Source organism: Bidens hawaiensis, unplaced genomic scaffold (genome assembly GCF_021521415.1).
Source record: "Bidens hawaiensis isolate Kalapana, Puna unplaced genomic scaffold, B.hawaiensis_p1.1 tig00005481_1, whole genome shotgun sequence".
Classification (NCBI taxonomy): domain Eukaryota; kingdom Viridiplantae; phylum Streptophyta; class Magnoliopsida; order Asterales; family Asteraceae; genus Bidens; species Bidens hawaiensis.
The window spans coordinates 393,534-409,353 of NW_027491350.1; the positions used below are offsets into that span (position 1 = coordinate 393,534).

Sequence of the window (15,820 nt, forward strand, 5' to 3'; positions counted from 1 at the left end):
GGCCGGCTTCATGCTTGGTCTAGGGTTTGTTGAGAAAGGCGTCCCGCCTTCCAACTTCCCTTTGTTCAATGTGGATACTGAAGCCATTTATGACCAAGCATTGAACCAATACGCCGCCTTCCCGCATCCAGTGGTGGAGAAGGTGGACGAAGTAGCTGCTGCTGATGATGGGTTAGCTGTCCTCAAAGCGTTCCTCGAACCACCCCGTTCTGACGGAGCGGGTCCAAGTGGTAGCGGCCCTGAGGCTTGATCCTGAAGATCCCTTCCCATTGCTAAGACTTGTATAGTTTTTTATTTTTTCTTTTAGGCGGGTAGTTACCCGGCCATTCTTGTAATATATTCTTGAAATATTAATCTTTTTGCGTATAAGATTGTTATTTCCTTCTTTGGGTTCCTTGCTTTATAAACTTATGACTTGCATACTTAGTTTAAATTAGCAATTTTCCAAGTGTTTAGAATAAGAACCTTTGAACGTGGTTGATAGTGGGTTAAAGTTTCGCTTCCTCCTTCGTGATTGTGCGGGTAGAACCGTCACTTGCACTTGGTAGGATGGCTAAACTTTAACTTTTATCTAACCTGCGTGCTGGTTTTTCTTACTTTTTGAGGATAAGTTAACCTTTGAACGTGGTTGATAATAGGTGTGAAGTTTTGCCTCCTCTTTCGTGATTGTGCGGGTAGAACCGTCACTTGCACTTAGTAGGATGGCAAAACTTTACCCTTATCTGACCTGCGTGTAGGTTTTTCTTACCTTTTGAGGATAAGTTAACCTTTGAACGTGGTTGATAATAGGTGTGAAGTTTTGCTTCCTCTTTCGTGATTGTGCGGGTAGAACCGTCACTTGCACTTAGTAGGATGGCAAAACTTTACCCTTATCTGACCTGCGTGTAGGTTTTTCTTACCTTTATAAGAATTTTGTTTTGAACCGTTCGACGCGCGGTTGTCGATAGGTTAGTGTTCATTTTCCTTTCATGATTCATGCGGATAGACCGGCACTTTCATTTAATGGAATAATTGAACTCCTTCAACTGACCTGCGTGAAAGTTTGCCACGTTATTGGGTTCGTGCGGGTAAGACCGCCTTCCCACGCAACGACTTCACGTAATGTGAATGCCGTCACCAGTGTTGGACAGTTTTAACCGTTCGACGCGCGGTTGTTGATAGGTTATTATTCAGTTTCCTTAATGATTCATGCGGATAGACCGGCACTTTCATTTTTGGGTGCTGAACTTTTTTTTTCCCCTTCAACTGACCTGCGTGAAGGTTTGTCACGTTATTGGGTTCGGGCGGGTAGGACCGCCTTCCCATGCAATGACTTCACGTAATTATGCGGTGAAAACCGGCATATTAGTGTCCAGAAAAGTATTAAATGTAAAATCATCAGCTTCGATATTCTTAAGAGAATCATTTCCATTAGAAGTGGCTCTTGGCCTTTTCTTTACAAATTGAAATTGATTTACATGCAAACTGTGTAAATGAGCTCCCTTCCTTGTCGGGATGGGAGTGCCATCGAGCCGATACGCACCTGGTTCGGGATCTCGTTCTTTACGCAGCATGTAGTCTCGATTTTGAAGCTGGAATTGATTCGTGTTTTCCCCAGCTGGGGTTCTATACGCACCCGCCTGCTCAGCCTTTATTACGCCACGAGGTGCGCGAGCGTCCCATCTCTGACAAATGCTTCGACCATATCTTTTACATCTATGCATTCTTCAGTGTTGTGGCCCTTTGTCTTGTGAAAGTCACAGTATTTGCTCCGATCTGCATCGTGACGATGTCGGATTATTGGCGGTTTTGGCCATGGGAGCCCTTCAGTGGCGAATATCTCAGTGACGCTTTTGGTGAGTGGCGTCCATCTGGAGTTCCGGTGCGACTGTACATTATCCCTTCCGCCCAACCGATTTTGCAAGCCGGATGAGGTGTCAAAGTTTACCCTTGACTGCCAGATGCCTAGCTTTCGTTTTTTATTTAATCGGGCGGTGAGGACGTTGTCTTCTCTCGTCCTCTGGGTGTAGAGGTTTGTGCTCTGTGGGAGATCTCTACCCAGTTGTTTCTCTGTTTCCGCATAGCGTTTTGCTGCTGTCATGATGCCATCCCATGTGGATGGCATGCCATCTTTACCCGTTAGGGTGCGGATGAGCTCTGGGTCATGTGCGCCCTGGATGAAGGCAGCGCGAACAAGATCTTCACTGATATTGCCCAAACTTAGCTTCTTTGAGTTGAAGCGAGTGATGAAGTTTGGCAGAGATTCGTCCTCCTCTCGTATGCATTTGAGGATTGTCCGTTGCTCCTCGGTATACTTCCGTTGCTGGCTGAAGTGTTGGCTAAACTTCTGTTGGAAGTCTGCCCAGTCGTAGATGTGGTTGACCGGTAGACGATCGAACCATGCTCTAGCAGCCCCAACCAGCGTCATTTGGAACATGTAACACCACGTGGGTTCCGTCCAATTGCTGACGGTTGCCCCTGCTATGAACCTGTTCAAATGATCGTCTGGATCAGATATACCGTCATATGTGCCTATGTTGGGCATTTGTTTGGCACTCTTTGGGGCGATTGCCTCAGCAATGTCCCTCGCAAATTTGGACGTTCCTGCATTTGCAACGTTTGGTCTGAACGTTTTAGAGAAGTCTCGTGGACTTCCACCTGTGCTTTTTGGTTTGAAGGCTTGTCCAAAATGCCTTTTCGGTTGGGATTCCGTTTCCTTATGCTTCCCTTTTGCCCTATGGCGAGGGTTCGCGTCGGAGTCGGATTCCTCCGATTCATCCTCCCAGTATTCGAATTCGTCGGCCTGTTGCACGGAACGCAAGCGTTCGTCCAACTCAGCCTGGAATTCCTTTTGTCGTGCCTCCGCCCATGCCTTAACTTCATCGAGAGTTTGGCGGGGGAGTCTTCGTTTCTCAACCTGGGTATCAGTGGATCCCAGTAGGCGATCATTTACTGCACTTGCCCCAGCTTTGGTAAGTGGGGTAGTGTTCGTAAAATTTACTTCGCTTGCCCCGGCTTCGGTAGCCGGGGTAGTGTTTGTAAAAACTGTGTTGCCGGTATTCCCCCTAGTAGCAGGGGTTATGATTACCGGAATTTCTCTAACCATCTTTGCAGAAGTTTGAAAAAACTGGAGAAAAATAAAGTTCTAGCTTTATGCACGGATGGCGCCAATGAAGAAACACTAACCGGACCCCGGGCAGATTACTGGTAACCTGGGGGTTGGATAGCTGTTTCCCACGAGGGGTTAGACCCTTGGAAGATGGTTCTTCTGATAACCTGCAAAACAGACACCGTGAGCTCGTCACTGAGAAGGGGGGGGTTCCTCCTTGTGACCACCCTCCGGCGTGAGAATCAGACTAGATTGCTCTTTAAATATAAAAGTATATTAAGAGATTGCTAGAGCAGATATCAGGTATAATATGATGATAATGTAGTAAGATATGTTGTTGGATAATACCAGATAAGATCAGATGGTCATACCATTTGGGGTATTTATAGCCGAAGGTAGGTTTCCAAGGAGGTATGGCCGGCTGCAACAGTGTTCCTGTTCATCAACAGTAGCCTACGCACGTGCCCTGCTGGTAGTTGGTGGGTAGGCAGCGGCTGATAGCGACCAGGCCTGCTGTATACTATTCCCTTTCCACCAATTGCCGGCTACGCACGTGGTATGACAGTAGTTGGTGAGTAGGCAGCGGCTTAATAGTGATACAGTACAGGAGCATGCTGCTCGCCATACTGTATCAGTGAGCTGTCGTATCCCTGATCAGATCTTTCGCCCATACCTCGTCAGGTACAGTGAAAGGTCCTTCAGTATAGACTGGCTTATTTGGGCGGGAGTATTCCCCCTCCCGCCTCTGTGCGGGATTGCTCCCGGCTTTGCTCATTCCTTCAGGTGACACTGAATGATCGAGAGCTAAGTACCTAGTGCGTGTAGCCATGCTGCGCGGGTGGCCTTCCCTCATGGCTTGTATCCGAGGCTGCGGGAACAGGCGGAGTCCTTCACCATGTGAGGCATTTCCTGCGGGACCAGCTTGCATACTGCGCGTAAGGACGTCACTTCTCTGAGCATGGTTGGTCCTGCGGATCCAGTTGGTCTCTGCGCAGACGTCCCTGTTTAAGGTGAGTCTTGCGGGTCCAACTGGGCTCTGCTGGGACCTACCTCTTCAATATTGAAATAAAAATAGTTTAGTGGTTAAAGAGGAAGAAGCAAACCAGATATTCTGAGCATCAACTGTCCAGTGCACAGCTTCTACAATTTAATAAATTTGGGGTTTTGGACTATATATTTAGTCTTAAACGAACACATCTTTGTCCTTTTTACATACTTTTTTAGCTTCTTTTTTTATTTAATGCTCATTAGAGTTGTTGTGAGATAATTACGTTTAATATATTTTACAAAACACGTATTTTCCAGTGTGCTGCACTTCAACCTCGCTGCGGAATCTTATTTTTAATAATAATAATGAAAAAAATTGACGTACAAATTAAATTAACGTGCTAATTATAAAAATTCAGTAGTGTAATTACATTGTAGTACAATTAGATTATTTTGTAATTACACTATACTATAACCACATATTTTACTACGCATTTAACATATTAATTTAATTTGTATGATATAAACAATAATAATAGTAATAGTAATAGTAATAGTAATAATAGGTACACCTATAAAAGTATGTCTTTTTTACATGTTATAGAATAAACTTTTAGCATGCCACTCAAACAGGCAAACTATGTTCTGTTTTTCCCATTTGAATGACAAGAGTTCGAATTTTATTAATTTTAAAATAAAAAGAAAGTTAAATCAATGGCAGTGGAGTTTTAAACTCAAAACCAACATGACTTATCTTGTTTGCCGATAATTAGCCGTGCATTCATATTTATTGAATCAAATCAAACTTGTTTTACACGAAATAGTTCTATTGATATTTAAACCATATTAAGAAGTGTGTTTTACATAGCATAAGCGGATAATTTTAGAGCACACGAAGTGACATCCGTGACATCTCGCTGGGATGTGCACCTTGGAAGGGCCCGGAACAGCACCCCCCGGATCCGCCGGGAGGGGGGGGGGGGGTTACGTGGCTTATTCCCCAGGCTTTCCAAGAATTGGTAGGCAAATGGGCGCGGGGATATTTTTGGGGGCTTTTCATCCGGGGAAAGGTGGTGTAGTCCCCCCCCCCCCCCCCCCCAATTTAAGGATAAATTAGAGGATTGGTATCACTTTGTGTCCTCTTATCCATGATCTCATTCGAAGATAGTAAACAATATCAAGCATGTATTTCTTTTGCTTTTTTTGTCTTTTTCAAACGGTAAAGGGTTTTAAATTCATAGTGAACAAAATATCATTTAAAAGTAAGTTCAAGGTTGTAATAGTTAAATCATTTTAAAATAACATACATAAAAAATAAAGCCATATACCGGAGAAGGTGACTTTAAAAATGAAACATGGAGCAAGGAATGGTTTTTTAATTAAAGTATTCAAAAATTGCTGTATGCGTATTTCCTCTTCGTTCCTTTTTGTCACATACCAAAAAGAAATATGAAAAATTGGACTTTGAGAGGGGTAGTAAAGGCTTTTTATATGAGAAGAATCAAGAAAACCAACAAACTTTTAGTTGGTGTTTGAGAAAAGAGATTTTAGAACTTGCTTTTATTCACTAGATATGTGAAATGTTGTTACTAGTTCTAACTGAAAAGTATATACGGTAAAATTTTTTTAAATTAACAATGTTGAAACCAAGATATTTGACAAAACATCAAAACTAGTCCTTAATGTTTGCACTTTTTTCAATGGTTGTCCTTTCGCAAACTTAATGGTAAAAAACATCCTTTGTATTCAAAAACTCTATCACGTTTTGTCCTTTGACCCTAACTCAGTTAAGTTTTCTCGTTAAATCTGGTCTTATGCATTGCACGTGGAGGTAATTTTGTAAATTTACATAATTTAATAATTAAAAATAAAAAAATAATATTCCATATATATTTTTAAAAAATAAAAATATTCTATATATATATATATATATATATATATATATATATCTCACACACTTCTTTCTCTCTCTCTGACCAACACCAGGTCCACCACCACCACAGCGTCCGGCGACAACCCACACCACCGGACTACCCCACCATCCCTTTCATATTTCTTCAAGCTCAAATTCACCAACCCACTCTCTTACTCCCAATTTCTCATAACTAAAAAACATACCTCAAAATCTAGATCGTTTCTGTATGTACCAAATCCAATAACCCCCAAATTTGGTGTAAAAAGAGCCAAGCTTCGTTTAGGACGGCAGAGGAAAACCCTAATCGACGGTGAACGACACACTTCATCACACTGGAAAAACCAAATCGGAAAACACGAGTTTCGCCGGAAAAAATATTCGGAAAAATGAGGGTTACAGACCGAACAACCACCACCACCTCCGCCCCCATGACCGAAAACAGGAAATCAAAGCTAGATCTGGACCTTAAATCGGTAATCGAAGCTAGATTGGCATGAAATATAAATCTTCTTTGGATCTTTATTTGAACTTATGATGGTGATATATTTATAATGGATATGGTGGTCAGTCGAGGCGGTAGTGGTTGTGGTTGTTAGGTGGAGGTGTTGGCCGGAGGAGGTAATCAGGTGTAGAGAATAGAGATGGAGGTGTTGGGCGGAGGAGTGGTGACGGTGGTGGCCGGTGATGGTGTTGGGGTGGATGGTGGAGGTGTTGGCCGGAGGAGTGGTGGCGGCGGACCTGGTGTTGGTCAGAAAGAGAAAGAAGTGAGAGAGAAAGAGTGAGTTTAAGAGAGAGAGAGAGAGAGATAAATAGAATATTATATATATGGAATATTATTTTTTTTTTATTTTTAATTATTAAATTATGTAAATGTACAAAACTAACCTCACGTGTCTTGCACATGACTAAATTTAACGAGAAAAGTTAACTAGGTTAGCGCTAAAGGACGTAATGTAATATATATTTGAAACATAGAATGTCCTTTCTGCCATTAAGTTTGCGAAAGGACAACCATTGAAAACCGTGCAAACATAAAGGACTTGTTTTGATGTTTTGTCAAGATATTTTATTAGTTTAGCGAGATATTCTGGGAGGGACCTAGCTAAGTGACGTAGGCTGTCGTGATCTACTCAAAAACAAATTAATTAAAGACTTAAATACCTATAACTAGTACGGGTAAGTAAGGTCGTCTCCACAGGGACTAAAGGAAAGTGCAAGTTTATTTAATTTATAACTAATTATTTAATCTAAGCGGACAGACGATGTCAAGCGGTTTTTAGAAAAAGATTTAATTAAAACTAATGATTACTTAAAAAGATTTGTAAACAATATTAATTAAAAGTATTCATTCTAGGTTCGGGGTATGTGTTCCATACGTCAATCACAGATTCTTTAGTCTTTGGTTTTATAATAATTGCTAGTTCTATGGTTTGATTTATGATGACAAACAATACCCTAACCGAATTGTTGACACAAATGCATCCGGACACCACAATTACCAATTCTATGTCTAAGATGATTAACCCAATGATAAGGTTTGATGATTCTAGTTCAATGACATAAGAGCTTAAACCCTAAATGTTAATGAACAACCAAACAAACGTTACACAAATCAATAATCGTAAACACAAACTTTAATCACCCAAATAACTAATTAAACAAGACAAATTCAAATAAAATCAATCAATATATATTCATTAAGCATAAGAATCTGATCATAACAGTATTTCACACAAAACCTTGGCCTACAAACACACACGACTAGCCGGACATTGACATAATCATTAAAGCACTTATCTTGATGAACATATGATCGTAGGACAAACCGGAAGCTTCGGGATGGCTGAAAGTCGCCTTAGAACACCTCTTCTACCTCTAGAAGTCGTTAATTCCGAAATAGGGTCGAAAAATAGTTTATATAGTGAAAACCCTAACTTTTGCCGACATTGAGCGTCTTCGCGTATCGCGAAGTTGCATGTCCTGCATCTTCGCGATACGCAAAGATGCAACTGACTTCATATTCGAATTTCTCTAATTGAGAAACATGAAATTCATATATTATGAATTCTGTAACCCATTTTCTAGGCCGAGATATGCCCGTTTTACTAAAAGACACTTTTTTGGTAACCCATCTTGTTCAATTTTCGCTTCGGCTTCATGTTTCTCATCCAATCCTCTCCCGAATCCTTATTAACCCTCAATACATGTTTCCCATTCTTCTATCATCTCGAGGCTTGCTTAATCTTCATCTGGATGGCTCTGAATTAGCTCGTTTAAGCTCCTTAACTTCCAATGTCCCGAAAACACATAACAACGCTTGAAGTACCAATGTTCATTAATTTATTTAACTAAAATTAAGTAATAAATATATAATAATAACTAACTTTTACCCAATCATCACTAAGGAGGAGGGGTAGCCTCCGCTGCCCCTCAACGTTTCGCCGGTAGTGTAAAAAAATATTTTTTAATCGTTTTTTGTGTTTCGTTACCCTTGAAAAAAAATAACGTTACCACTATGTATTTTAAGTCCAACCAATTTAATACTTAAACGCAACAAAAGCCCAATTAAATTTAAAGCCCAAACCAAAAAACTCAATAACCCAAATAAACCTTTTTAAGTTTAACAATAAAAAAAAGGACCGGATATTGTGAACACATGCACACAACCGACTGCTCTTTGCCTCTCTGGACTCTGCTAATCACACACCACCAGTTCACCTCGGGTGCCTCTACCTGCCGCCACCTCCACCTCCGGTCGCCACCAGCCACCTCCTGACCTCGCTCGGCCGCTCCACCTCCGGCCTCTCATTCTTTCCGGTAAGATTTCTTGTATTTAAGGATTTAGGGTTATGTTTACATTGGAATTAATTTGGGATTTAGGGTTTATATTTAAATTGAAATTGATTAGGTATTTAGGGTTATGCTTAAATTGGAATTAATTAGGGATTTAATGTGTAAATTGGAATTGAAATTAGGTTTTTTGTTCAAATTTTTTGTTTAAGAAACTTCGAAGATGAGTAAATAACATCTTATTAGCAACCTTTTAAACGTCAAAGAAAAAAAACCGATGACATCGGTTCATCACCTAGTTTAAATATCCCAACTTCAAGTTCAAACATCTGCGACTCTTTTATTTTCTTATTTAATTAAATATTGTGTTTATCAATATTGTTGTTGAGTACATTTTAAAACTACTCATTAACCATACGTATTTGATCTAATCGAAAGATATCAATAAAATCATTGTATTAGTAGGTTAATAAGTTTGAATAATTTTACAATATCATTAAGCAAACAAGTTTAGGTTATTTTGATGCGACCCATTATAAACCAACTTATTTTGATCTGCCATTGCAAATGGGTTAGCCGGACGCCGGTACGCTTGTAACACGAAGCCGAGCCCAGGACACGCCAAACGCGTAACTAGACACATGCACGAGCAAAACGCGTTACTGGGCTCCGCTACGCCTGAAATGCGTAATCAGGCCCCGTAAACGCGAAACCAGTAAAAAAAAATCTTAATGTACGGTTAAAATATTTTTTACGCTCCCTGAAATTATTTTATAGATCCGTCACTGGAGATATTATTTTATCGATAAAATTGATAATTTATTAATTTAAAAGGTTTTACGTATGATTTTTTGTAGTTGTTCAACGCATTGAAGAAATTATCGTGGGTGCCATTCAAAATCCGATCAATGACGAAGTTGAGGATAATTCAATAATTTTGGAACTGGTCACTCGGAAAGAAGCATTGCAAGCGGCAACAACTTTTTGTTGCAATACGAGAAGACAATATAGATTTATCTTTTACTAGACAATTTTAAATTTTGAAAGATTTTAATAATTATTATTTTATATTTTTGTTGGCACCAATATATACATTGAAATTTCAAAAAAGTATCATCTTATTATTTTACCGATTGAGGTCCAGCTTTGCATTGCTCCTAAGTTGAGACTAAACAAATTATTTATTTTATCAAGGTTATTAATTTATAGAGATTTTACTGTATTACTTCCAACCACATACAACATTGCATTCTGATCTAACAGTATAAGAGTGATTATTAACTTCTGAGATCTTAAGCTTTTAGGTTCGGAACCTGATTCAAAATGGCTTTCCACGCAACGTCAAAATCAATATGAACGTTAGACATCCAATATCATGAAAAAGGGTTGTTATATACAAACACAATCCCCATAGTGTGTGAATAAGACTATACGAGTCGTATAGGCCTACTTATTAACATGCATATGGAGGTGACAGTGCGACAGCTTTTTGCAGTCTATACGAGCCGTATAGACCCTATACGAGTCATATAGATATTCTTGTTCGTATAGAACCTATACGAGTCGTATAGGGTCTATATGACTCATATAGATAGCATGTCAGCTATACTTTGGCCAGATATTTACAATTATTTTACGGTCTATACGAGCCGTATAGATGGTATACGATCCGTACAGGTTAGGTATCAGTTTTTCTTGATCCAAACGTAATTATTTTTATGGCAGTTATATTTCAAAAGCTTATAAATCTCACATGAGTGTCAACCAAAATGGATTGCATGACCTCATACAAAAAGTCGTTACCCGAAAACGCTCATGTTGTTCGTATGCTGTTATGTATATAGCAAAATACTTACTTTTAAATTACGCGTTTCTATTTTGTAAACAACTCGGATGTTATTTTTAATATTTTGTAATTTTAAAAAAATCTAAAAAAAATACTATACGAGTCAAACAGACTCTATACGAGTCGTATAGCCCTATACGGCTCGTATAGGGGCTATACGATGCAAATAAAAGAAAACTGACACTCCTGATCGAAAATGAATTGACACTACACCTATACGAGTCGTATAGACCCTGTATGACTCCTATAAACTCTCTTGATGTGTGAATAACCTCCTTGGTGTATGAATAGCCTAACCCACGAAGATTCCAAGATCCAATGGATCTTTTGTACCCGTTGGGCTCAATCGTCTATTCGAAATTCAAATTCGAACGTTCCCCTTGCTCAAACCCTACATAAAAACAAACAAACCAACCTTACATTTCTCATAAGCTTTTGATCCAAAATCATACAATGGCTCAACAATATGTAGTTGAATCAGAAACAGACACCGATGATTCTCAACAAGACCCAAGCTTCCATATTTTCGAAGAGACCCGGTCGAAACTTTCGAATCTCTCAATCAAGAATAAACCCAGATCTCGGTGAGCCTTCAATCCATCTTTTTCACTTGGCTATTCTGTTACTTTTCTATATTTTAATTCTTTTTTTTTTCATTTTTAGTGTTTCGGTCGGACTCGATGAGGCAGAGGCTGATTGTATTGAGACTGCTGCCCCTGAGTTTGATGCAACTGATGGGAAAAGCTTTCAGATCGTTCAAAAGATGATTGAAGGTTAATAGGAGAGTTTAAACAAACATGCCGATAAGGTGTTCGATGAAATGCCTTTGATTTTGTTAATCGGTTTTCGCCTATTTTTTAATGTTAGGTTGTCAAGTGGAGAAATTGAAAGTGGAACAATGTAAGTTGTATCTTAGAAAACACGGGTTGAGATTAACGGGAAAGAAAGACGTCCTGATTCAACGCATCAAGGAGCACATTAGGTAACTCTTAACATACTCGAGTCTTCTTATTCTTTGATTAATTGGTAATGTTGTTGATTCCAGTATTATGAATGGTGATGGAGAACTTAAGTACCCTTCTTCCAGTTTTGTTATGAATTGTAAAGGTATGTCTTGCTTTACTTTAATATTAGTCTTTGTAAGAATGTAAGGTTGCATTGCATATTTGTTTCTTAGTGAAGTCAATTGCTGCAGGTGATGCATGCACAGGAGATGTAGTAATGTTTGAACAGAATGTTTATGAAATGTAAGGATCCTTTCAACAATACAGTGTTAATTAAGTTGCCAAATAGATTGGTGGCTGATGTGCTAAAAGTAGTTATATAAAAACACGCTAATCTAGACACTAAGTAATAAATTCTAGACTCTTAAACTTAACTAAACTACTAACCGGCAAGTGAACCGGTCGACTCTAGTACAGCTAAGTAAGTCCGGTTATCGAACTCACGAGACTCTTTAAATTACGTTTACTAGCTAATTAGACTCGACTACAAAACACGACTTATTATTTATATTTGTTTAAGGGGGTTTTTATTTAAAATACTAAATTAATACTATAATTAAAACTAATTAAGAAAACAAATAAATTAAACGAAAACAAAGTTTGTTATGAAAATAAAATGATGATGAGAAAACTACCTAGGCTAGACTCCCCTACTGGTAATGAATTGACTCGGGAAAATATTTAGTTATGGACTGGGATCGTAAAATAGACACATAAAAGAAAAACCAAATAGGACCCCTGACCCTTCTCAAGAGAAAGCCTATGGATTTCTAACAAGTTTTAACGCACACCAGTATTAAAAATCAAGTTCGCTTACGGTCACCCAATTGTTTACAATTTAGTTCCTTTATACGAAATCCTACCTTACAGCGCGGAAATCAAAGGCAGTTTAATATATCGAATTGATTCAATAGACAATAATTAAATAATCAAACCTAGACGGACTCCTTACGAAGAACTAAATCTAGCAAGATCAAATAATAAAGATCTATCAATAACCTAGCACCTTACAGATTTAGGTTAGCAGCACACTTAGGTTTAATTAATTAATAATTATTATTCCTATGATCTTAATGCATATCAATCATAAAATAGTCAAAAACACAAAGTAGATGACCTAATAGCAACCTATCATAATGACAAACAATAATCTAGGCAACTATGGAATAATAACAATTAATCAAACAATCCTAAATATCCATATGCATCAATTTAATATGATTAAACCTTTTACTAAATCATAAAAATCATAACGATAAATAAATCCCAAATCAAAACATAACGTCAAAATAGGTTCATCATAAGCCTAGGCAGTCTATAATTTTTAGCCTAACATCATAAAATAAAACAAAACAATAATAAAGGAATTCATGGTGGAAAACAAAAGAAACGAAAGATTAAAGGCGATAAAACCCGTGGTCTTCGTTCTTGGATGATAAGCACGCCACCGTATGATTCCAAGCCTTCAAAACCTCCAAAAGATCACCTCTTGATCTCCAAATTTTGTTTATGGCTTTCAGGTTATGATCAGGGTTAAGTTTATGGGTGTTTATATAGACTTTTAAGGCCCATAAACTTAAAATTAGTAGAAGATTCTGTAAATCTAAGCCCATAAACTTAATATTTGTAGAATATTCTAGAAAACTGAGCCCAAAGTCTCGCGCGACGGGCCTTCTCCCATTTTGCTTGTTTTCGCCCTCTTTTTGACATGGTTGAAACCCGGAACCTAAAATATTCAAATAAATTAATAATATACAAATTCTAATAAAAACCGAACGAAAACTAATAAAATATTATATTAAATATACAAGGGATTTATATATATTTAGCCTTATATCAGTGGCTATCTCGATAGCTTATAATAAGGGTGTTAATAATATTCAGGTTTAGCATTGCATCAAGGAGTGCTACTGGTCCTCCTTGTGGTCAAAGGATTTTAGCTGGCAGGATTGTGAAAGAAAGCTATGGTGCTGCAAAACAGCAACATACTTTTACAGTAAGACAGATTATCATTTAAGTTTATAAGTTTCTTAACCCTATTGAAAAATAAGTTATAAATGATTGTTGGTTTTAGATTGAGGTGTTATGGAGCACAGGGACGAAACCACTCCCTCCGCTTCATCCTCTCCTCATCAAAGGCAGGAATCTTTATAGATTAAAGACAATGAGACAGGTTTGTATGTTGTTTACTGTTTCAGATGTTATCAAATTTTATTGTGATTTTGGTCACTGAACATTGTCAATGAATCCTAGAGATGGGAAGATGAAAGTGAAAGACAGAAGATTTTGTCTGAAAAGCATGCTAGAGGTAATGCGGCAAGAAATAATCGGGAAACACGGATTCACGAAAAGGAAATGAAGAAGGCACTCAGGGAAAACAGGTAGAGTTTCGAGTTTTTGATTCCTGGTAACAATAAAAAGAAAAGGTTTACAAGTTTTGGTTTCATTTCAGGACTTCAAGAGGAAACATTACGGATGAAAAGCTAGAAAATAAAAGAAAGACATCTCCAACACCTTTTGCAATCAGTTCAAGGGCTTCAAATCAGCATTCGGGTGCACACTTTAAGGGCATGGATCATAAACATTCTGAAGCTCCATATAAGGAGAATATGAACACCAATACTTATAGTGGTATAGATCGAAAAAACTTGAAGGTTGAACAAATCACGGGGAACTATAAGAATGAAAATCAGGAAAATAAAAGAAAGCCGTCTCCATCCCGCCATCCTATGAATAATTCAAGGACTTCAATTCAACATTTAGGTAACATGCGCATGGATCATGGAGCTCCGTATAGGGAAAATATGAGCCACAATACTTTAAGGGGTCTAGCAGATGGTCCTTTTAGAAGAAATTTTCAAGATGAACAAAACATGAGGTTTTGTCCTTCAAGATTATATCAGAGGCATGATTATGATCCTCAGAATGTACCTAGGAGTTTCCAACTAGTCAACAACAATGGGCACTTACCAAGGGACCATTATCAAGGAAAGAGGCAGCAGTTGTGCCGATACTATGCAGAAGGCAGGTGTCACTACGGAACAAACTGCAAATTTTTGCACTGATTATGCAGATATCCAACATTTTTCATTCTCTTTTATGTTTTTGTTTTCTTCTTGGAGACAAAATGGATCTTTTGATTCAAGTTTTGATTTTGTATGAATGATGACCAATTATTTAACTTGCTCAAAATTTGAGATTACAATTAGTCTAGCAGCATGTTGAACAAAGTGAATCAAATAAAAGATGTAGAAGGATATTTGGCTCTATTGCAGCTGATGTTAATAAAATAGGAACCCATTGAAATGGGCCGGAAAAAGCCTAACACTGGTGATTAAGTTTTATTACACCTTTTAAGTTTTAACAAAATACATTTGATAAAGCTTTGATCATAAACATTCAACTGAAGAGCATGAAATGTCTTCTTATAATTACAAAGTAGCTTTAAAAATTAAGCTCGGAGATTACAAAAGTAAAAGTATCAAATACTTATCATCATCATAATAATAATCTTGTAATTGTTATATTTTTTAAAAATATTTTTCCACTTTATAATTACTTTTATCAAACAGACAAACTCTAAAATTCAAATTGTTGATATCATGTTTATTTTTGCCTTCGATCCTATGGCAAATGACATGTTCTTGGTGTAGCATTATGCCCATTTATGTGTTTTCATTAAAGGATCTAATGATGTTGCATAAGTCAATTCATACAAACGATTCGACTTGAAAGGTGATCCATTCAGTGGTATTATTGACTTGATGGGTAATATGGAAATCAAGGAACGAGGTGGTCTTTTCTTAAAAGATAGTACTCGTCGCTAAGATGCTAGGAAATAAAGACAACTGAGTTCTTGTGGTTCAAAAATAGAGTCAATTTACAAGATTTGGAGTGTCACATGCGGTGCATATTTAATTGTTCTATGCAATTGTTTCTGCTTCTAGATAGCTTTTATTCGTCAGAAAACTAAAATTTTATTCACCTTGCATTATTAAGAAAGTCAAATGTATTTTTAAATAAATGCAGATGAATTTAATAAAAGATTTGGATATGTAAAATGAAGTAGCGAGAGGAAAATAAGGCCGAAGAACATAGTGGGCGGATAGCATCATTCATAGGCATAGCACAACCAAACCAAACCAAAGAGAAAGTGTTGTTATTGGTGTTTTATTAATTAATTAATGGCA

At 37.8% G+C, this 15,820-nt stretch overlaps 1 protein-coding gene across 1 annotated transcript; it reads left to right on the top strand.

Moving 5' to 3' along the window:
• The first annotated feature begins 11,079 nt into the window (after positions 1 to 11,079).
• LOC143629859 (uncharacterized) lies at positions 11,080 to 14,793 on the top strand. The gene is made up of 9 exons (XM_077099013.1): positions 11,080 to 11,210; positions 11,290 to 11,399; positions 11,494 to 11,608; positions 11,672 to 11,733; positions 11,822 to 11,873; positions 13,515 to 13,626; positions 13,705 to 13,803; positions 13,884 to 14,011; positions 14,083 to 14,793. Exons 1-9 carry the CDS (start codon positions 11,080 to 11,082, stop codon positions 14,693 to 14,695), a joined length of 1,422 nt encoding a protein of 473 aa, XP_076955128.1. The 3' UTR covers positions 14,696 to 14,793.
• The last annotated feature ends 1,027 nt before the right edge of the window (positions 14,794 to 15,820 follow it).

Excerpts from the sequence above, each read along its gene's own strand:
- LOC143629859 (XM_077099013.1), top strand. The coding sequence starts at position 11,080 with ATGGCTCAACAATATGTAGTTGAATCAGAAACAGACACCGATGATTCT. Across the intron at positions 11,609-11,671 it reads CGCATCAAGGAGCACATTAG|TATTATGAATGGTGATGGAG; the intron begins GTAACTCTTAAC and ends TGTTGATTCCAG. Across the intron at positions 13,627-13,704 it reads AACAGCAACATACTTTTACA|ATTGAGGTGTTATGGAGCAC; the intron begins GTAAGACAGATT and ends TGTTGGTTTTAG.